The sequence below is a fragment of the Dendropsophus ebraccatus genome, chromosome 4 (genome assembly GCF_027789765.1).
Source record: "Dendropsophus ebraccatus isolate aDenEbr1 chromosome 4, aDenEbr1.pat, whole genome shotgun sequence".
Lineage (NCBI taxonomy): Eukaryota > Metazoa > Chordata > Amphibia > Anura > Hylidae > Dendropsophus > Dendropsophus ebraccatus.
Window position 1 is genome coordinate 8812741 of NC_091457.1, and position 23905 is coordinate 8836645.

Below are 23905 nucleotides of genomic sequence, written 5' to 3' on the forward strand. Positions count from 1 at the left end.
CCCTACACCCAACCAGAAGATGATGTCTTTCGGTGGACCTCTCCCAGAGTCATCATAGCCTTCACTATCACTTGAAAATGTAATGGGAATGGGACACTTCACATACATTACATGCTCCTGATTGGTCGCTCAGTTTAGGTTCATCCCGAACCTCCGCCATCTCTCTCGATACAATTTTTAGCCTTCAGTAAATTTCCGGACTGCGGAGACCATTGTGCTGCCCCATTTATGAAGATGTATGTCTCCTGTGCACAAATGACTGATCAGATCACATTGCAGGCCTAATGGTAATGGTTTGTTTCCGTATACTGATGACTGCGGTGAGCGGCTAATAGCCGGCGGTGAGGGTCATTACCTGTCACATAATGCTCCTGGGTGGTGCGGACCTGTAATTAAGAGTTCACTTTATGATTTCAATGACTGGATTCTTAATGAAGCATCAGGATTACGGCAACTTGTTAATGACGGTAAGAAATTGTCCCGGCGCAATACGGGACCACGTTACCATGACTACCTTGTCTTCTCGAAACCATCCGTCTATGCGAGAGCCGCAGACAAGAGAGTCCCCAGACTGTAAAAGCCGCGTTCGGATGCAGAGAAGTTGACAGAAAAGTTCTGGGCCCCAAATAAATGGTTAACATGACTGACAAGTCTATTAACTACATCCCGTAAGGCCGTCTTCCAGCCTAAACCCGAGGAATCCTTCTACAAAGACTCATCCAGACTCGAGATTTAATTCCGGGATTCAGTGCCGAGATCGGCTTTTATTCCATCAAACAGCGACGAATGAGCAAAGAACCGAGAAAAACAGAGACGGGACTTGTTTGAAGGAGGATTCAAGGGTATTTCATCCTGAAAGACGTCAGAACTCGCATTATATTGGACTTTATGTAGAAATATGGCATTATGGGAGTATTTAAAGTGGACCTGTCAGCAGGAAAACCATGCTGTATATAGGCACGGGGCTAGATAGTGCTAGTTCTCATGATTCTGGGCATACCTTTCTTATTGCAATAAACCTTTCCAGCCCTGAGATATAAGACTTTTTGTTAATATGCAAATTAGGCTCAAGTGTCCTGGCAGGTGCCCCGATAAGACCCCTGGGCACTTGAGCCTCATTTGCATATTAACAAAAAGGCTTATATCTCAGGCCTGCAAAGGACTATTGAAATAAAAAAGGTATGCCTGTATTCCTCATGACTAGTCCCATCTAGCCATGGGCTTATTTACGCCACTGTCTTTCTGCTGACAGATCCACTTTAAGCAGACAAGACTCTTGATGTAAGTGAATTAATTCACAATCTTACTGCTCTCTTCACTAAACCTTTCAATCTTGTTTCTGCACGTAGGTCCAGTGTGCTTGTAGTAGGCCGATAAATAGGACGTGACTAATCATTTAGATCACGACTAGTGGTCAGACCCAGGGCAATATAAGGCAATCAAGTGACCAGCAGAAAGAAGCATCGCCCTTACAGATAGAACAGTGATGCAAGGACAAGCACATGTAACGTTACAGATACTGCCAGGTTGGCCCGAGCTGCACGACCTTCTCAAAGAGAAGTACCGAGATTTCAACCTTGACCAATGTGATATTGATGGCCTATCCAGTGGATAACCCCTTTTATCTCATCTTTATGGTGCTACCCTGGAGAAGGATCAATTCCCATCATCCACAGTTAAAGGGAAACTCCAGGGATAATTATTCTTAAATCAACTGGTGTCAAGTTATATAGATTTGTAATTTACTTCTGTTTAAAAATCTCCAGTCTTCCAGTACTTATCAGCAGCTGTATGTCCTGCAGGAAGTGGAGTATTCTTTCCAGTCTGACACAGTGCTCTGTTCTGCCACCTCTGTCCATGTCAGGAACTGTCCACAGCAGGAGAGGTTTTCTATGGAGATTTGCTGCTGCTCTGGACAGTTCCTGACATGGACAGAGGTGGCAGCAGAGAGCACTGTGTCAGACTGGAAATAATACCACTTCCTGTAGGACCTACAGCAGCTGATAAGTACTGGAAGACTGGAGATTTTTTTAATAGAAGTAATTCACAAATCTATATAACTTTCTGACACCAGTGGAGTAAAAAATAATACTCTGGAGTACCCCTTTAAAAACAACTTTTTGGGCAGTTCTGTTACTTTTCCTACATTGACTCCTGTCCTTTTAGATTTATAATAAGAGACAACTAGTCCTGGGTGGGGACTTAGTCCTGGGTGGGGAGATCATGTGATCATGTAGTCTTCAGCTACTGTATGAAGAACATTATATGTGTGTGTGTATATATATATATATATATATATATATATATGCCCATTGCTTACATTCAGAGAACTGGTAAAAGATACATAAAGGAAACAAACTGTGACTATGTAAAGTAAAGTATTGGCCCACATCGCTGTACGTGGAGACGTTCGGATCCCCTTGGAGTCTATGGTTGTCCAATTGTGAACAAGCTGCCGTACCTTCTGCCAGTTTCCCTCACGCTGAGCTCTTCGGCGCTCTCCTGCCTCGTCGCCATCCATCGCTCGCTCACATCCGCCGTGTTTGTGTTCTCAATCAGAATGTTTGTGTCAAAACAACAGTGAATAATTAGAGGACCCGTCTCCAGACGAGAAGCTGACATTGTTCTCCGCACATGCATCCCGCTCCTCGCCGCTGACTTCTGTGATGGAGAACACTTGTCCGGATCAGACAGCGGCTGCAAGTGTTACGCGGGAAAAAGCATGTTTTACATTGGCTGGATGTGATGATACATGTCTAACAAGACCACCATTGCTCTCCCTGTGGTCCATCTGAAGAGTATAATAGAATCTCCTTAAAGGGGTACTCCGGCAAAAAAAATCTATATTTTTTTAAATCAACTGGTTTCAGAAAGTTATACAGATTTGTAATTTATTTTCATTTAAAAATCTCCAGTCTTCCAGTACTTATCAGCTGCTGTATGTCCTGCACGAAGTGGCATATTCTTTCCAGTCTGACACAGTGCTCTCTGCTGCCCCCTCTGTCCATGTCAGGAACTGTCCAGAGCAGCAGCAAATCCCCATAGAAAACCTTTTCTGCTCTGGACAGTTCCTGACATGGACAGTGGTGGTAGCAGAGAGCACTGTCAGACTGGAAAGAATACACCTCTTCCTGCAGGACATAAAGCAGCTGATAAGTACTGGAAGACAGGAGAATTTTAAATAGACGTAAATTACAAATCTGTATAACTTTCTGAAATCAGTTGATTTAAAAGAAAAACATTTTGCCGGAGAACCCCTTTAACTTTCTATCAGCCTGTAGTCCCTTTTTTCAATCTGTAAACGTCAACTTCCTCAGTCACTAAAAAGTACAGATAGTATAAAACGCTTATAAGCAAGGGAGGAGGGAGATGTAGCTGCAGTTTTCTCTGTATCTCTGAGACTGCATGCTGTGAAAGGGGGAGAGGGAGGAGATATCACACTGGTTGAGCACAACAATAACATCACACAAGAAAGATGCCATCCACAGTCTATAAGCCTCTTAAAGTGTTTGTCTCTTCTCTTAAAGGTTGTGAATACTGAGTTTGATCACATGGTACAAACTCCCCAATCTTCTTACCCCTTTTGTCATTGTCAGAGCTTGCCCCTTACTCTTGTTCCTTCTTATTAAATGAAGAATCATTACATAGAGCATAGAGTGATCCCTGGATTAGAAATAAAAGAGGAGGGAGATGTAGCTGCAGTTTGTGATACTGCATGCTGTGAGAGGGGAGAGGGAGGAGGGAGATACAGCTGCACCATGTGAGACTGCATGCTGGGAGAGGGAGGAGGGAGATGTAGCTGCAGTCTGTGAGACTGCATGCTGTGAGAGGGAGGAGGAAGATGTAGCTGCAGTTTGTGATACTGCATGCTGTGAGAGGGAGGAGGGAGATGCAGCTGCACCATGTGAGACTGCATGCTGTGAGAGGGGAGAGGGAGGAGGGAGATGCAGCTGCACCATGTGAGACTGCATGCTGTGAGAGGGGAGAGGGAGGAGGAGGTGCCACCCCCAGTTTAAACCTTCTACAATGTTGCTCTCTCTGCAGGTTCTTGAGTTTAGATGGTAGAAAAACGTCCCCTATGGTCCCGCCCACCTCCGCATTGTCTGAGCCCAATCCCTGTTATTAAGAGGAGAAGCTTTATATAGAGCACACGGCGATCGCTGCACTAGACGTTATAAATACATGGTGGGCGCACGTGGAGGACAAAAGCTTTATCTTATTGTTTGCGCTTTTGTGTGTTATGTAGAACGAGGCGACGTCTGGAGTTCATTACAGTAACAATAATCGCCACATTACTGCGCCCATTGTATTATTGTGTTACTTCACTCTATACCGTACGGCGTTATTGTTCTCCGCTACATTGTATCCCCATGGGTCTTCTCATACAATACTCCTATAAGTCATATCGGGGGGAGGAGGGATATCAGGTAATTTGTAAAAAATTGGATAAGAAACGGCTGAATGCAAGAGAGAATAATAGAGAAATAGCAGTATCTGCATACCGTATATACATAGTAATAAGCTGGAGCTGTACGCTAGGCGGGGGGGCTGCAAAGCAAAGGCAGAGCAGGTGTAGAGAATTATCATACAGTAGCTCACACAGTTTTTTAAATTGGATCGCAATTATCTAAAAATTGTGAAATATGTTAAAGGGGTACTCTTTTTTTTTCCCCATTCAAAACAACTGTTGTCAGAAAGTCATACTCATTTCATATAGTAGAAAAGGCAGTCAGCACTCATCCATACAGTAGACTCATTCTATACTTACTCATTCAATACAGTAGAAAAAACAGCCAGCACTCACCTTTAAACTAGACTCATTCTATACATACACTCATTCCATACAGTAGAAAAAGCAGTCGTCACTCACCCTTACGCTAAACTCATTCTATACATATACTCATTCCATACTGTAGAAAAAGCAGTCAGCATCCACCCTTACACTAGACTCACTCTATACATACACTCATTCCATACAGGAGAAAAAGCAGTCGTCACTCACCTAGACTAGATTAGACTAGACTAGACTCACTCTATACATACACTCATTTCATACAGGAGAAAAAGCAGTCGTCACTCACCTAGACTAGACTAGACTCACTCTATACATACACTCATTCCATACAGGAGAAAAAGCAGTTGACACTCACCCTTACACTAGACTCATTCTATACATACGCTCATTCCATACAGTAGAAAAATCAGTTGGCACTCACCCTTAAAGCTGACTGCTTTTTCCACTGTATGGAATGAGTGTATGTATAGAATAAGCCTGGTGTAAGGGTGAGTGCCGACTGCTTTTCATACTGTACGGAATCAGTGTATGTATAGAATGAGCCTTGTGTAAGGGTGAGTGCTAATTGCTTTTCCTACTGTATGGTATATCTATGCATGGACTGGTACATTTTCACGGACTCAAGAGAGTAATACACCATGGTTGGAGTAAACAGTAGTACATGTAAATGCACCATTAAAAAATGCTGTACTTATGCCCCCCGGATGCCCCCTTTAACTGTAAAACTTTCCGAAATAAATAATAAATGAAGGCTGAAAGCGTAAGGATCTCTTCAGTAGACATACATATGTATCAGGTAAGAAGAAGGAGGCTGTGAAGGCCCCGGTGACCGCACCTGCCAACATCTCCAAAGCCGCCCATCTCATTTATACTAAATGTGACATTGCTTCTAAGGGAGGCTTCCGCATCCCGGCTGCTCAGTCCCGTGGCCTGAGATGTAAGTGACATTTGTTGACAGGATTCACAGGAGCTGCGCTCGTTAAGGCAGCTGCAGTAATGTATTTTCTTAAGCTCAGACAGTTCTCGGCTTCTGGAAATGAGGGGAGACACGCGGGGTCACGTCGCCGCTCCCAAAAATATCTGGTATGGCAGAAACGCCGCCCAAACAGGATCATAAAAAATAATGCGGCCGCGCCACGTCGCTTCGGGAGATTATGTTTATTGCCGGAGAAATCGTTATTATGTTTATGGAGAAAACAGGTTTATGGGAGATTTCTGCCGTTATTGGAGGCGAGAAACATTCAGATAGTCGATAATACATCATGTGCGGAGCGTGACTTACTGCAACGCCGACCAGGTGTCACATCCTCACCCACCGCAACGCCTCCAATCTATACCGCCTGGATGATGTATAGTTATATCTACTGTATACCGCCTGTATGATGTATAGTTATATCTACTGTATACCACCTGTATGATGTATAGTTATATCTACTGTATACCGCCTGTATGATGTATAGTTATATCTACTGTATACCGCCTGTATGATGTATAGTTATATCTACTGTATACCGCCTGGATGATGTATAGTTATATCTACTGTATACCGCCTGGATGATGTATAGTTATATCTACTGTATACCGCCTGGATGATGTATAGTTATATCTACTGTATACCGCCTGTATGATGTATAGTTATATCTACTGTATACCACCTGTATGATGTATAGTTATATCTACTGTATACCGCCTGTATGATGTATAGTTATATCTACTGTATACCGCCTGTATGATGTATAGTTATATCTACTGTATACCACCTGTATGATGTATAGTTATATCTACTGTATACCGCCTGGATGATGTATAGTTATATCTACTGTATACCGCCTGTATGATGTATAGTTATATCTACTGTATACCGCCTGTATGATGTATAGTTATATCTACTGTATACCGCCTGTATGATGTATAGTTATATCTACTGTGTACCGCCTGTATGATATATAGGTATATGTACTGTTCTATCTATACCGCCTGTATGATATATAGGTATATGGTACTGTTCTATCTATACTGCCTGCATGATGTATAGGTATATGTATTGTTCTATCTATACCGCCTGCATGATGTATAGGTATATGTATTGTTCTATCTATACCGCCTGCATGATGTATAGGTATATGTATTGTTCTATCTATACCGCCTGCATGATGTATAGGTATATGTACTGTTCTATCTATACTGCCTGTATGATGTATAGGTATATGATACTGTTCTATCTATACCGCCTGCATGATGTATAGGTATATGTATTGTTCTATCTATACCGCCTGTATGATATATAGGTATATGTACTGTTCTATCTATACCGCCTGTATGATATATAGGTATATGGTACTGTTCTATCTATACCGCCTGTATGAAATATAGGTATATCTACTGTTATGTCTATAACTATGGGCCCCAGGAATATAATGGAATGGATCTACACCAGCAGAAAAGTGAGTGCAGCTCTGGAGTATTGTGGTGATATGGATTAGGTACTGGTGTTTGTCAGCCTGGTAACCTGCCTAGTTGTTGCGGGTCCCATGGGATCTTGTCACGGTAGTCCTGAGTGGCAACTGACCCGCACGAACTGTCAGTACCATCACCCACACAAAGGGGAAAAATAAGCCAAGGTGTGCAGTGGTGTGTGTATAGGTGCAGACAGAGGATGACAGAGTCCCGTAGCATAAAAATATAAAATCTTTACTATAGAATTTGCAGGTTACAGTACACATTTTCATAGAAAATTATCTTTACACGCACTTGAGTGCTTGACCTTAGTTCTGGAGGTAGGTGCTTGAGCAATGCTTGTAGAGTAGAGAGTAGATGAGAACAGTTTGCCAGAGGAGCCCTAACCCAATGTAGCCTTGTACTCTGCCGAAACCTTGAGCGATATCTTTAGTGAAGTGTTACCCGTACTCACGTTTAGACACTGTCTGACCGCCTTCTGCCCTCTGGTAGCGTATAACCCATCCCAGTAGGGTAGTACGAGCCCCAGCTATGGTTATCTAGGTGTAGCTAGGTGTCTGAGTCTTCCCAGTTACCTGCACTGCGCAGTAGGATACGTAGACCTTTGTATACTCGTTGCTTTGTCCTACTGAGGCTAGTTCCTATCTTTTTCAGGATAATGCCCTGCAATTTTAAGACCTGTTCCTAGCGTGGGTATGGGTGTTCCTCAACGACTACTCTCCCTTGTGTGTGCTTAGCACTGCAAAAGTAACGTGGTACTGTTTTTAGAAAAAGCGCTGGTCTCTAACTGCATCTGCTCACTTTGGTGGCTAGACTCAACTGAACTTGTGTCCCTGCCAGAGGTCCTGGCATCAGCCAGGCCCTGTCTTAGCTTCTGCAGGAACAGTTGTCTTTTGTGTCTTCTCTCACTGAGAATCCGGAAAAGACTGAAGTGTACTTCCTCCACCAGTTAAACTCCTCCTACAGGGGCCCCCTGTGTTCCTGCCTGTAAGTGGTGGGGATGAGTGTGTGCAAGAGAAAGAAGAGAGAGGATAGGTAGAGAAGAAAAGGGCACCTCCTAGTGGTCAGCACAAAACACATGGTAGACACATAAACATTAACTCCTGACTTTCTTCAGCTCTGCCTAGTGGGGAAACTCAATACTTCATCCACCATTTAACCTAAGAGAAAAACTTTTTGACAGGTGCAAAGAGGAAGAGAAAACACCAGTGGTGGGACACCACAGTATAGTACAGGATGTAACTCAGGATCAGTAATGTATGTACACAGTGACCCCATAAGCAGAATAGTGAGTGCAGCTCTGGAGTATAATACAGTATGTAACTCAGGATCAGTAATGTATGTACACAGTGACCCCACCAGCAGAATTGTGAGTGCAGCTCTGGGGTATAATACAGGATGTAACTCAGGATCAGTACAGGATAAGTAATGTAATGTATGTACACAGTGACCCCACCAGCAGAATAGTGAGTGCAGCTCTGGAGTATAATACAGGATGAAATATAATACAGAATAAGTAATATAACCAGTATACAATGACCCCCCCCCCTCTCTCTCCCTCTCCCTGCTATGGCACCTTGTATACACAACCTATGGATGCTGTGGGGTTCGGTAGTGTAAGATGTTGTAATTAGGTTCCTGAAGTAGAAACATAATGAATCATAGCGATGAAATGTCAGCTCCGCGTTCCTAGGAATTAGATAGCGGCTTATCTGGGAGTAATACGGAGGGATCTGACTAACTCTCATAGGGAGGCGGCACGGTGGAGATGAATGTGCTCCCTAATCCTGACATTTTACTATCATGTTAGGTGAACGCTCAGTATTATAGTGGAGACCTCTACAGAAAGGGGGGGGGGAGGACTGGTGGGAGAGACGACCGCATAGAGTCACTGTATAGAAGCAGAAACTAAGATACCAACCCCATAGGGCACACACATTGCCGGCCAACCCTGCTGGACCAGACAACAATCTGATGTGTATGGGGGTCTCCCAACTATCACCACTATGAGAGAGAATGGATGGACGTATTCGATTTCAGCTGCCTTATCCTCTTAGTTCTCAGGAAGCAAAGCCGCCATTATAAGAGTCTGGCAGCAGCTCTTTCCCCTTTTACTTGGGAGGTGTCAGCTGATCGAATGTTGGGTCAACATCCGTCTTATGTCGGGGTTACAGGTGCCTGTATACAGTCTATGGGGACTCTCCAGACTCCAACCACACATGATGCAGGTAAAGAGAAGAGTCAGGTGTTGAGGACCCACCATGCCCGACCCTTCTCTCTACCCGCATCATCTGTCGGTGGAGTCTCCAGAGTCTCTTGAAGGAATAAGCTGGTGCCGGAGCAGTCTAGTCATGTGTTACCCATAGAGTAGGGAGAGATGACTGCACATGCAAGGCCACCTTTCGATTCCATCTTCCTGATTTCTTTTGTTCTCAGGGAGGTAAGCCGCTACCGGCAGAGAACCATTGATAACACAGTTGTGTATGAAGGGGATTGGGAATCTGGAGAAGTGTTGATTTGTGTTGTTTAAGTATGTCCGGCCCTGGTCTTGGTTACATAGCGGTTGCTCGTGGTAGGTGTTATATCCCGGAGCTCACCGAACCCGAATGAGGTCAATTATGTGTATTTCCCATCAGTCAAATTAGTGCATAAATGGGGCTATAAGTATTCTGCCGGCGCTGGGCCCGCAGTACACCCCGCGGTACCCCCAGCCTTGGCCTGGTTTGTAGTAGATGGATATAGGTTGTTCCTCCCGGAGTCCCGTCACTTATTACAGCCGGCTGCTTGGTTTGCTGGGCGGCTCCCGGGTGGCGTCGTGCTGGGCTGAGATAACAGCTGTGCCGCTATAATCAGCTATTTGCATTGCAGATGTTATGCCGCCCGCCGCCGCAGCAGCCAGTCTGTATGAGGAGCGCTGCACGTCGCCATCTATTATGGGGGAGGGGGGGCTTATAAACAGAAACAAAGCACCTTTTGTCAAACACTTGTCTCTACCATATGGAGACGGCGGCAGAACCTTAAAAAATTGCTGATATTATTTCAAAGGAGATACATATTTCTGCCTGCGCCGGGATGGTGCATTATACATGAGGGCGCCGCTTTACAGAGTCGGAGTGGGGGGGGGGGGTTGATTTTAGCGATAGAGTAAGCAGGATGATAGAAGGAGGGATCCGCAACGCCTTCTGGGGCAGGGAGGTAATAATACTGCTGATCCCTCCTTCAGTCTACGGTCCGGAGGCTCCGTGGCTTCCGCTCCTTGTATATGCAGTGTCCCACTGTGTTGTCCCATGTTCGGTTAGTTGAGGCACAGCCTGTTTTATTGCTATTGTGGTGTCCCACTACGAGTGTTGCGATTGGTTACACCCTTTGCAAAAGTCTGTACTTAAAAGTGTAAGTGGTAATGTAGCAGTACCAGAGTTTTACCACTAGATGTCATTGTTATAAGTATTTGTATCCAGATATTGCACAGCTGTAGGAACTAAAGGGTAAATGTTTGTTTATGCAACGTCCAGTAACGTCCAGTTAGGGTTATAGAAGCCTAAGACCTAGGATCTCATGGGATCAGCGTGGTTACCTGTGAAGAATTACAGAAAGTTTACCAAGTGTTCAGTGGATTTGCCGAACTGTTTAAAAATCTCCAGTCTTCCAATACTTATCAGCTGCTGTATGTCCTGCAGGAAGTGGTGTATTGTCTCCAGTCTGCCACAGTGCTCTCTGCTGCCACCTCTGTCCATGTCAGGAACTGTCCAGAGCAGGAGAGGTTTTCTATGGGGATTTGCTGCTGCTCTGGACAGTTCCTGACATGGACAGAGGTGGCAGCAGAGAGCACTGTGTCACATTGAAAAGATTACACCACTTCCTGCAGGACATACAGCAGATGATAAGTAATGGAAGACTGGAGATTTTTAAGTAGATGTAAATCACAAATATCTGTAACTTTCTGACACCTGTTAAAATTTTATTTTTTATTTTTTTTTTGCCGAAATTCCCCTTTAAGATGTTCTAGCTTGTTTATCTATAGATGACGTAGCACTCTTATCATTTGATATTTATTGGAGCACTGTATGGCGGTGTTATGGTGTAATACTGGAAACTTTATACCATGACCATTAAGACACTATCAGGCGCTATTAAGTGGAGTATTTATAGCACCGTGTAGTATTGTTATTTAGAGTTTTCTATGACCTTTTTATTAGAGACTTTATAGTATGTTTAATAAATGACTATATGGCGCTATTATTTATAGAGACTTTACGGTGGGATTATTTGGGCTCTGAGTGACAGCCTGGAGGCTTTATGAAGTACGATACTAATAAACTGAAGGCATTATAGTGTGTTTGTCTGGAGACTGTATAGCGGTACTATTATCTGGAGACTCTATGATGTTTATTGGGCACTGTTTATTACAGATACTATGTTATGTATTTAGGCACAGGTATGACGCTGGAGACATCACGGCATAATCATTTGGCGGTATTACAGGGCAACTGGAAAGTAACTCGCTTGTGGTGGCACTGTATGGCGGTGTTATTTAGAGGTTGCATTTTGTATAATTTGGCAGCGTGTACAACTACTATTTGGACACTGGCACGATGATTAGGATAGTGTGTGGCGGCATTATTCATTAGAGGCTTTATGAGGTCTGTTTAGAGACTATATGACAGTAGTAGTTGTAGACTTTATAGTATGTTTAATTGGCTACTATATGGCGCTATTATTTAGAGGCTTTATGGTGGGCTCACAGTTTACGGTTTGTTTCCGGGGGCGATAAGCGATACTGTTATTTGGTTACTGTACGTCTTATTTTTTTTAACGGTATTTTTTATTAAGCGTTTTACAACAACACAATATACAGCGTCGCCTTGATGAGCAATTCTGAAAAACAAAATGAGAACGGGAGCTAAATAAAGGGGATGATGGTGGAGCCCATTAACTTGAATAGCAGCAATCACCGAGAGGAGAACAATGAGCTTTAGGCTGTAAACATCTATGAGCCACTAAACAGAGACGCCACAAGTCCCAGCGCTCCTCTCATACATCCGCCATTAAACTTCTAAGACGTAGGCTGGAGATAAGTCCAGTATTTGTTAGCACTATATGGCGGTATTATTTAGGAAATATAAGGTGCTATTTTTTATACGTATACAATACTATGAAATTATTAGGTTTCTCATTATAGACCTTGTCTGTATTATAAAAGTCACGGCCACGTGTTACCCCACAGGGCGGTAGTAGCAGTATATAGTAGTAGTATCATAGAATCCGGAAGGTCCTCAATCACATGTAACTTCTCATCTGAATGATAGATTTGGCTTCTTAGGGGATTAGGGGAAGCAGTGATTGGGGGGAGCAGTGATTAGGGGAAGCAGTGATTGGGGAAGCAGTGATTGGGGGAAGCAGTGATTGGGGGAAGCAGTGATTGGGGGGAGCAGTGATTGGGGGAAGCAGTGATTGGGGGGAAGCAGTGATTGGGGGGAAGCAGTGATTGGGGGAAGCAGTGATTGAGGGAAGCAGTGATTGGGGGGAAGCAGTGATTGGGGAAGCAGTGATTGGGGGAAGCAGTGATTGGGGGGAAGCAGTGATTGGGGGAAGCAGTGATTGGGGGGAAGCAGTGATTGGGGGGAAGCAGTGATTGGGGGAAGCAGTGATTGGGGGAAGCAGTGTTTGGGGGGAAGCAGTGATTGGGGGAAGCAGTGTTTGGGGGGAAGCAGTGATTGGGGGAAGCAGTGATTGGGGGGAAGCAGTGATTGGGGGGAGCAGTGATTGGGGGAAGCAGTGATTGGGGGGAAGCAGTGATTGGGGGAAGCAGTGATTAGGGGGAAGCAGTGATTGGAGGGAAGCAGTGACTGGGGGAAGCAGTGATTAGGGGAAGCAGTGATTGGAGGGAAGCAGTGACTGGGGGAAGCAGTGATTGGGGGAAGCAGTGATTGGAGGGAAGCAGTGACTGGGGAAAGCAGTGATTGGGGGAAGCAGTGATTGGAGGGAAGCAGTGATTGGGGGGTAGCAGTGACTGGGGAAGCAGTGATTAGGGGAAGCAGTGATTGGGGGAAGCAGTGACTGGGGAAAGCAGTGATTGGAGGGAAGCACTGACTGGGGCAAGCAGTGATTGGAGGGAAGCACTGACTGGGGCAAGCAGTGATTGGAGGGAAGCACTGACTGGGGGAAGCAGTGATTGGGGGAAGCAGTGATTGGAGGGAAGCAGTGACTGGGGGAAGCAGTGATTAGGGGAAGCAGTGATTGGAGGGAAGCAGTGATTGGAGGGAAGCACTGACTGGGGGAAGCAGTGATTGGAGGGAAGCAGTGACTGGGGGGAGCAGTGATTGGGGGAAGCAGTGATTGGAGGGAAGCAGTGATTAGGGGAAGCAATGATTGGGGGAAGCAGTGACTGGGGGAAGCAGTGATTAGGGGAAGCAGTGATTGGGGAAGCGGTGATTGGTGGAAGCAAAGGGCATCCGTGATTGGAAGCAACATTGATTGGGGGCAGATGTGATTTGGGATAGCAGTGATGGGGTATTGTTATGCTGCATTTACACAGAACGATAATCGTGCGAATTCGCATGATAACGATCAAATCCGAACAATAATCGTACGTGTAAACGCAGCGAACGATCAAACGACGAGCGAGAAGTCGTTCATTTTGATCTTCTCAAATCGTCGTTGATCCTTTGCAAAAAATTTGCAGATTGTTCCGTGTCAACAGTCGTTCGCCGATTTAACCAATGTGTGAGATAGGCTTTAAGCGATCGCAAAACGAATTTCCGTACGATATATCGTATCGTCTAAACGCTGATTTTTTCAGATGCTGAATAATCCCTTTAAATTAAAAGGTACAAATTTATCAAAACTTTGAGGTGTGTAATCTCTTTCTGTGGCCATGCCCTTCTAGAACTGTCAGGGTAGGCTGTAAAAGTGCTAAAAAATGCCAAGTGCTTAAAGGGACATTCTAATAATAAAAAGCTATGTGAGGGTCTGACTGCTGATCCCCCCACTGATGGACAGAACTGAGGGCAAATCTTTTTGAATGACTACAATGGCAGCTCGCATGGGCAACCCCTGCTCTATTCATTGCCTGTGGATACACAACTTCACATCAGTGCTTTCCCATGCATCTACCTGACATTGAGGAGATAGTTGAACACTTTGTCCTGCGTTGTCCTACTTTGCAGATATATAACATAATTATCCTGGCTTTCCCATGCCCCATCCTTACATTGAGGATATTGTTGAGTGTTGCCCTCAGCATTGCCCTTCTTCATGGATATCTTACCAGAAATAGTTGTTTGTATGGATGTTTGTGGATGTCTGATGTTTTTAGTCCGGCTTTCCCATGCATCTACCTGACATTGAGGAGATAGGTGAACGTTTTGTCCTGCATTGTCCTACTTTGCAGATATATAACATAATTATCCTGGCTTTCCCATACACTTTCCTGACATTGAGGAAATAGCTATGTGTTGCCCTCAGCAATGTCCTACTTTATGCATAGCTAATGTTTTTAGTTTGGCTTTGCCATGCATCTACCTGACATTGAGGAGGTAGTGGAAAGCTTGGTTCTGCATTGTCCTACATATCGAGAATCATTAACCTAGCTTTTCCTCTGCACCTACCTGACATTGAGGAAACAGTGGAAAGATTCCTTGGGTTTCCATATACTTTAGTCACAGGCGGGACCAGCCAGCTATGTAAATCATATGGGACCTCCTGTCACCTCCACCCATGACCAATGACCATCGGGCATGTTGCGGTTCAAAGGTTCACCCCTTTTGTTTTCTGATAGATGAGCTGTCTAGGAGCGGCTCCACTGAGAACTCCGAATTGCTCATGTGTATGGGAAGATCACGAGAGGGAGCTGTTGGCCGAATCACCATTTCTCAGGCGGCTACTGAGTTCGGCCACTTTTAGAGTATAGGCATCTAATTTTATTAGTCTACAGTAATTGTTAGTTTAGTATGGTCTTCTCCAATCTTTGAGCAGCACTACGTCTATAATTGAAGGATGCCCGCAGGTAGTCTCAACCAAGACCTCCGCTAGATATATAGAAGGATCGCCCACAGCACTCCAAGTAGATGGCAAATGAGTGTATTTATTCCATAGTGGTGCAGCACAGCATACAAGTCAAGTGCCATGTCTCCCGACCTCCGTCGTCTTTTTCAAGTGTGACTTACAGGTAACTACAGATATGCTTATACAGGTGCATTACTTAGTGTATAAAACATGATTGGCGCAAACAAATTCATTATAATTAGAGTTTGACAAGCAAACAGATTGTGTATACGATCATGTGTAATACGTACGTAAGTGAATCGTGTACAGTCTTTAAGATCAAGCTCGAGCCGGACGGCAGATTACATTGATCTGTCCAAAAATTCCAACATTAATCCATTCACAGTGATTCCGGCTCACCACCACTGCTGATCTGGTTGCCGAACCTAAGGCAGAAGTGCGCTAACCTTGCAGTCTAGTTGGACGTCATCTAGTAGGTGTGTCTATTGGTCCGTGAGTTAGGGCCCTATTCCACCGGACGATTATCGTTCAGATTATCATTAAATCATTCGAATCTAAACGATAATCGTTTGGTTGAAATGCGGTTAACAATTAAAAACCAAACGAGAAATCGTTGATCGCTTTATAATGGTGGTTTTACACGGAACGATTTATTGTTCGAATTTGCACGATAACGATCGAATTTGAATGATAATCGTACGTGTAAACGCAGCGAACGATCAAGCGACGAACGAGAAATCGTTCATTTTGATCTTTTGAAGTTCTCAAATCGTCGTTGATCGTTCTCCAAAAATTCGCACATTGTTCAGTGTAAACATTCTTTCAACGATTTCACCTATGTGTGAGAAAGGCTTAAGCGATCGCATAACGATTTTTCCGTACGATGTTTCGTTCCGTCTAAACGCTGATTGTTATAAAAAAAATCATCGTTCATTCAAAATCATTAATCGTGCGATCGGGCGAATTATCGCTCCGTGTAAAACCACCAAAAGACCTGGACCTATTTTTATCATTGCTCGTTCGCAAATCTTTCGCATTGAATAAGACGTCGTTCGGTCGTTCGCAGTAGATACAAACGCAATAGCGAAGAAAAAACAATCGCAAATACGATCATAAGTAACGATTATCGTTCCATGGAAATGAGTGAACGTTTTCAGGTCTTTCGCATTAGCGGTCGTTTGAGATCGTTAATCGTTAACGATTATGCGAACGATAATTGTCCGGTGGAATAGGGCCCACTCATGTTCAGGTGTGAATAGGAGCGTATGTTCCAATACTTGGGACACTCATTAGGAGAAGTTGCAACACCCCAGATTCTATGCAAAGAGCCCGGTACCACGTCTTCCCGCTGTCCTGTGGCCTCTCCAGGCCCGTTCTCGGATCCATACTCCAAAAAACGCTACGTGTGCGCGAACCGCAACTGTGTCGTTGCAGAAAAAATTAATTATTAACAGAGTTCATCAAATATAAAAGACTGCCTCGGTCCTTCATCTCAATCGCAGGTGGTGAGTCCTTGCACTGTGATCCAATATATTAATATTATCTGAAATAAAAAAAAACTAAAATTTAATGAATTTTAAAGATCTATTTTTACAATTTAACTGGAGATTTTTAGTATACACACCATCACCTAGCTAGATGTTTTGCGGTTTTGTATTCCACATTGAGCCCATCCGGACCCTGCCATCCAGCTCCGGCTGGATCTTACACACTGTACACGATTCACCTATGTACGTATTACACATGGTCGTATTCACACTCTGTTTGCTTGTCATCCTCTAATTATACTAATTAATTAATGCACATGTATAAAAAGCTCTGTTGTTACCTGTTAGTCATGCTTGAAAAAGACGACTGAGGTTGTTGAAACGTCGCACTTGACTTGTATGCTGTGCTGCACCACTATGGAATAAAATCACTCATTTTTCATCTACTTGGAGTGCTGTGGGCGATCCTTTGATTATAGTTTAGTATAATGCTAGTTGAGGGCCAATATGGTCCTACTACATAACAGTATTAGCTTGGCTTTGCCGTCTACCTACCTGACAATAAGACAACAGTTGAAGTTGCCTTATGAAACGACTTAAAGGAGAACCATAAAATCCGGCAGCCAACAGGAGGGGATTGATTACAAGTACTAGCTTACCTGTCCCCGTGGCTGCGGTGAGTGGTGGAACCGGCCTCAGAACTCCCTCCGGGCTCCGGGATCTCTGGCGCTGACATGCCATGACCCGGGTGATGGACTGACCGCTCAGCCAGTCAGTGACTGGGGTGGGACGCCGCTCTGTTCACTGGTTGGCTGAGCGGCCAGTCCATCAGTCGAGACAGGCATCTTCCCCTGATTCATGACGTCATCCCAACTCAGGGTAAATTTACTTCCAGTTGGGGTTCCGAGGTCGGTCCAGCCGCTTACCGCAGGCACGTGGAGAGGTAATGCTATACTTGTAACCATTTACTGATTTTATGAATCAACAGACTTTAATGGTGCGTTCACACCTACAGGATCTGCAGCTGATTTTCTGCAGCAGATTTCATTTAAATAACTGAACACAGCATCAAATCTGCTGCAGATCCTGTAGGTGTGAATGCACCCTAAAGCGAACTTACCACCAAATTTACCCCCAAAGGATTTCCACATAACCTGATCGGTGCTGTCAACCACATTGTGACAATGCCGTCCATTCTTTCCATCCCTTCCTGGTTCCCAAGATCTCCTCTGATTGGTACGTATGCGAGTGTCTAGTTTGGTGCACTGGAGGCGGGCCCAGGGGAGGAGATATCAGTGCTGTGGCCCCGCCTCCAGTGCACCAAAGTAGACAAACTAGAGGAGAGCTCCAGAACTGGGCAGCGATTGAAAGTATGGATGGCACTGTCACAATGTGCACGGCAGTACCCATCAGGTTATATGGAAATCTGTACTTTGTAATTCACCTTAAAGCATACCTGTGATGAGACCCCCACCAATCAGGAGAACAAGTAGGGAGAAGCATTGTTCATTGCGCTTCTCCCTGCTCGGTGGAGGTCTCGGCAGAGTTTTTTTTTATCGGCCGTCGTAAGGGAAGTCTACCGTCCTCCCCCCGGCTCTCTCATCTCCTATCCCTGCCTGACATTGAGGAGAAAGCAGAAAGTTTCTCTCCGCCGCACTACTTACCTTCCTTCTGGCTCGAAAGCAAAACTTTCCTTATTCCCATAACATATTTCAATTAGATCTTCCCGATCATTCAATTTAAATGTGAAATCATCTTCTCGGAGCCGAGACGTTGTGTTTTACCGGGGAGAAGATTCACAGTCAATAAAACCAGCCTTGACCTAAAATAATGTTCCAATTCCAGAGGCGTTTGCGGCAGACGGAGTTTACAGAATGTTATGTTGCATTATTTAATATGTGAATAGGATATATTTATATTGGGCTGTAATCCATAGGAGGTGTCAGGTGTTGTGCGCCGTACAATGGAGCGGCTCGGCGCTGTTGACAATAGATCTTCCCCGCTTTATGAGCAGCCGCAGTATCCGTCCATTATCGCTCCCCTCATCCGTATTAACACCTTATAAGAAGCTATTTAGTCAGATAATAAATATTAATAAGAGCTGGTAACTCTGGATGTGGAATGGCGGGGGGGGGGGGGTGGGCGCTGGAGCTTATTAGCAGAGGATTGTGGGTATTCGGATAGAGCCGCGTACCACTAAGAACATCATAAATAAACACGATCATTCTATCCAGCGTGTACACCGAATAGCCGGGCAGATCGGTTCACGCTAATCCTGGATAACAACCTGACACCAGGCAGAAGCTTTCCGATCATTTACATAGCGCCTTCGGTTTTCTATCACTGGCGTGATCAGGGGGGGGCAGGGATGGCGGCCATGTTTACAGTCTGATTAATCCTTACACCTTTTACAGGGTGTGTATACTATACTATACCATGAGTGTACTTGCCCTGTCGTTTTACTGGTTTTCTGTCCCTCTGTCCCTAGTGTTATGATCATGCATGATAAATAATAAAAGCCGATGGTGATGGTGGTAGTAGAGACATGGCACATACCCCTTGGGAGACTGGTAAACCACATGTTCGCTCTATTGTAGGGAGACATGTAGGCTCTCCAGCTGATGAAAAACTACAACCGCAAGCATGCCCTGACCACTTCAGACTCTAACTGTTGTAGGACTACAACCCCCAGCATGTAGTCACAATTGCAGGCAATCCAGCTATTGTGGAACTGCAACTCCCAGCATGCATTAGCAATCGCAACATCTTCAGCTGTTGCAACACTACAACTCCCAGCATGCATTAGCAATCATAACATCTTCAGCTGTTGCAAAAGAACAACTCCCAGCATGCATTAGCAATCATAACATCTTCAGCTGTTGCAAAAGAACAACTCCCAGCATGCAGATGTTACAATGGCAACATCTTCAGCTGTTGCAAAACTACAACTCCCAGCATGCATTACCAATCGTAAAACATCTTCAGCTGTTGCAAAACTACAACTCCCAGCATGCATTAAAAATCGTAACATCTTCAGCTGTTGCAAAACTACAACTCCCAGCATGCATTAGCAATCGTAACATCTTCAGCTGTTGCAAAACTACAACTCCTAGGAAGCTTAGAGTTGCAGTTTTGCAACATCTGAAGAGTCACAGGTCCGTCATCACGGCTCTAATATATCTAAAAAATAACAAATGTAAATCTCCTACTTTGTGTCTACTTCTCTATATGTCTCCTTGGTAACAGACTACAAACAATCCCTGTGTAGTCTGACCCTGCAGTCTCTCCTGCTCTTTTGAGCCCCTTCATTTACTGTTTGCTATTTATAAACTTTCACTTTTTTTGTACATATTTAGCGTTAATAAAAAAGTTTGTGACTTTGTCTTTCGATTTCTCGCTACTTTCAAGATCTCTGCTGGATGAAAACATCACGTACAGATCCCAACCCTCCAAAATCTTACAGATGCAGATAAAACATATGTCGCTCAGAGTTCCAGATTCACTGTCGCGTTTCGTTCCCTTACAGCAAGCAGAGATATTGCATATGATGAATTTTTGGGGAGTTTGAGCTTTTGATACTATTGATTTCTTCTTTGTTTTGTAGCGTTCTGTGAGGAGGGTTGCAGGTACGGTGGAACTTGTGTCGCCCCAAACAAATGTGTCTGCGCCCCTGGATTTACCGGAGCTCACTGCGAGAAAGGTACAGTCACCATCGCTGTATTTTTATATTATGTTGTATTATATTATGTATGTGGAATATGGGCAGCCAGGACATGGTGGGAGTTGAAGTTTTGTTTGTAGGAGTCGAATCCAAAGCAGAGAGCAAATTTCCACATGGTGCACAACGGATGTGATGCCAGATGCAAAAGATCCAACTTGTGGCATCCACCTGTTCCCAGGGCCTTACATGATACACAACACTAGTTGGCTTGGTTGGCAAGGGGGAGTGGCATAACTGGAAGAGGTGTGGCTTAACAAGAACGGGGGATTGGCTTATGTGTAAATTTGTGTAGCAAAATTTTGGCTAAAAGTAAGGCAAACGAATAGGTGGACTAGATTAAGACAAGGGGGTGTGATTTAATAGGAAAGGGGTGTGACCTCATATGAAGGTGGCTTGGTTTAATTTGTGTGCCAAGAATTGTGCCCCATGTTAGTGTCAGGTAAGATAATTAATAGGTCGTCTAGTGATTTAATATAAAACGGTGTGGCTTCTTGAAAGGTGGCTTGTGGAGATGAGCAAAGTTTTAAAAAATTTAGTTTGCAAATATTTGGTGTAAAATTTGCAAACTTGTGAACCAAATCTTAAGGAACTGAACTAAAACAGCTTCCCTAATGTCTTCTTCTGTGTTCTTCTGCTTCCTGACTGCTCAGCCAATCACTGACTGAGACTGGACAGCACCGCGAACACTGATTGGCTAAGCGAGCTGTCACTCTTTAGACAAGAGTCACAGCCTGCTCTGCCAATCACAGGCTTAAACTGAAATAGAGGACCCTGCCCGCCAGGACTTACATAGGAAGAGAGGACCCTGCCCGCCAGGACTTACATAGGAAGAGAGGACCCTGCCCGCCAGGACTTACATAGGAAGAGAGGACCCTGCCCGCAAGGGATTACTTAGGGAAAGAGGACCCTGCCCGCGAGGGCTTACATAGGGAAAGAGGACCCTGTCCACAAGGGCTTACATAGGGAGAGAGGACCCTGCCCGCGAGGGCTTACATAGGGAAAGAGGACCCTGCCCGCGAGGGCTTACATAAGGAGAGAGGACCCTGCCCGCGAGGGCTTACATAGGGAAAGAGGACCCTGCCCATGAGGGCTTACATAGGGAGAGAGGACCCTGCCCGCGAGGGCTTACATAGGGAGAGAGGACCCTGCCAGCGAGGGCTTACAATCTATAAGGTACGGGGAGAGAAACAGGAGGTAAAGTGCAGCCAGTCACATTGTGATGCAGAATTATTGTAGGTTGTAGCCTAGTTTGAAGAGATGGATTTTTAGGTTACTTTTGAAGGTCTTGATGGTGGATGAGATCCGGATGTGTAAGGGTAGTGAGAGGCGGATGTGTCGGGGCAGTGAGAGCCGGATGTGCCGGGGTAGTGAGAGCCGGATGTGTCGGGGTAGTGAGAGCAGGATGTGTCGGGGTAGTGAGAGCCGGATGTGTCGGGGTAGTGAGAGCCGGATGTGTCGGGGTAGTGAGAGCCGGATGTGTCGGGGTAGTGAGAGCCGGATGTGTCGGGGTAGTGAGAGCCGGATGTGTCGGGGTAGTGAGAGCCGGATGTGTCGGGGTAGTGAGAGCCGGATGTGTCGGGGTAGTGAGAGCCGGATGTGTCGGGGTAGTGAGAGCCGGATGTGTCGGGGTAGTGAGAGCCGGATGTGTCGGGGTAGTGAGAGCCGGATGTGTCGGGATAGTGAGAGCCGGATGTGTCGGGGTAGTGAGAGCAGTATGTGTCGGGGTAGTGAGTTCCAGAGTATGGGGGAGGCTCAGGCAAAGTCTTGGAATTGGTTGTGTGAGGTGCAAACAAGGGGGGAGCACAAAAGGAGGTGACTGGAGGATAGAAGGTTGTGTGAGGGACGGTAGCGGGATATCAGGTCAGAGATGTACGGAGGGGACAGGTTGTAGATGGCCTTATATATAGTCAACAATTTACAATGAATACATTAAGCAATAGGGAGCCAGTGATGGGATTGGCCGAGTGGAGAGGCAAAGCGAGGGAAGAGGTGGACTAGTCAGGCCGCAGAGTTAAGGAAAGACTGGAGGGGAGCAAGGGTGTTGGATGGAGGCCAGAGAGGAGGATGTTACAGTAGTCCAAGTGGGAGATAATGAGAGCATGTACCAGCAGTTTGGTGGAGTCACGGGTGAGAAAAGAATCGATTCTGGAAATGTTTTTGAGGTGAAGGTGGCACGAGGTGGTCAGGAGGCAGCAAGAGGTGGTCAGGGCCTGAATATGTTGCCATGGAGCTGTCCCGTCTCAGTCAGCGATAGGCTGAGCGAACTGGAGGCTCAAGGACACAGAAAAGGAGAGCGGGAGAGTAAGGAGAGATGAGCATTTTTTTATTTTTTTTTACAAATTTTTTAAACAAAACTTTGCTTTCGCAACAAAGTAAATTTTTGCAAACTTTGCAGGAAACCCAGCTTCGCTCATCCCTAGTGGTTTGGCTTAAGTTCAAGCCTGTGTGCCAGGATACCACATCAAAATTTTGTGTAAAGTTGGTGGACAAACAATTATAGTCATCCAATCCAATTTGCAAATTTTTGCCGGTACATATCTCATTTTGTGTGTTTGGTTCTTTAGTAAGGACTGAACAGGCGGCCATATTGTCAGAGAGGTGACAGACCCTTGTGTTGTGCCAGCGTCGCTCATGGCCGGTAGCTGTGATGATAAGAGTTGGGATTCCAGTCACTATCCGGAGCAGTTACTCAGTATTAGTAATGGCGTTAATTACTTTCCTCCCTCACAGCTGAAATCCCACTAATTAATTGATTGTGACAGTTCGGCCTCAAGTTTGCCGTGGGCGAGATTTAGTGAGGAGCGCTACATTTTGGCACCAAGTTCATCGTCATCTCGTACTTTAATTGAGAACAGGGAGGAAACGTGTGAGAGGATTTGGAATGTAAAGATAAGCAGCGTGTTCTCCTACAAAACGCCAGAAAAAAAAAAGTACAATTCTATTTTTTTTTAAATCAGTAGGGGGGGAGGCTACGTTCCATCATTGATATCAATGAAGACTATAAGGAGCTCATCCTGTCCATCACTCGTAGAATTTCATCACCCAATGACCTAAATAAGAAATAAAAATTATACAAAATCAACAAAAATTGTAAAAAAAAAAATGAAAAAGTCAATTATAATCCCGTTCAGTTCAACTAACCGGAAAAAAAATTTCTTAAAAGATTTTTTAAAGGGACTCTCCATGGATTACGAGTTATCACCTATCTGTACATTAGAGGCTATCTAGCTGATGAGTGGGGTCTGACACCAATCATGAGAATGGAGGTCATCGGTCGCCCAAGTGACTGTAGGGGCAGCTCCATTTTATCTTTGTGACTATTGCTGAGCGATGAATTGATCTTTGTTTGTATGACTTATTCCTATGAGAAAAATCCAACATACCTGACTCTTCTCTCAAGAGTCAGGAGTAGTGTTGAGCGAGCTTGCTCAACTGTTCGGG

General features: G+C 44.8%; 1 protein-coding gene across 4 annotated transcripts in view; it reads left to right on the forward strand.

The window, feature by feature from the left end:
* NELL1 (neural EGFL like 1) overlaps positions 1-23905 on the forward strand; it is a 445407-nt gene that overhangs the window by 342885 nt on the left and 78617 nt on the right. For all 4 annotated transcript variants that reach the window (XM_069968052.1, XM_069968055.1, XM_069968054.1 and 1 more), the window contains exon 15: positions 20348-20443. In XM_069968052.1, coding sequence (XP_069824153.1) covers positions 20348-20443 — 96 coding nt within the window. The remainder of the gene's footprint in view (positions 1-20347; positions 20444-23905) is intronic.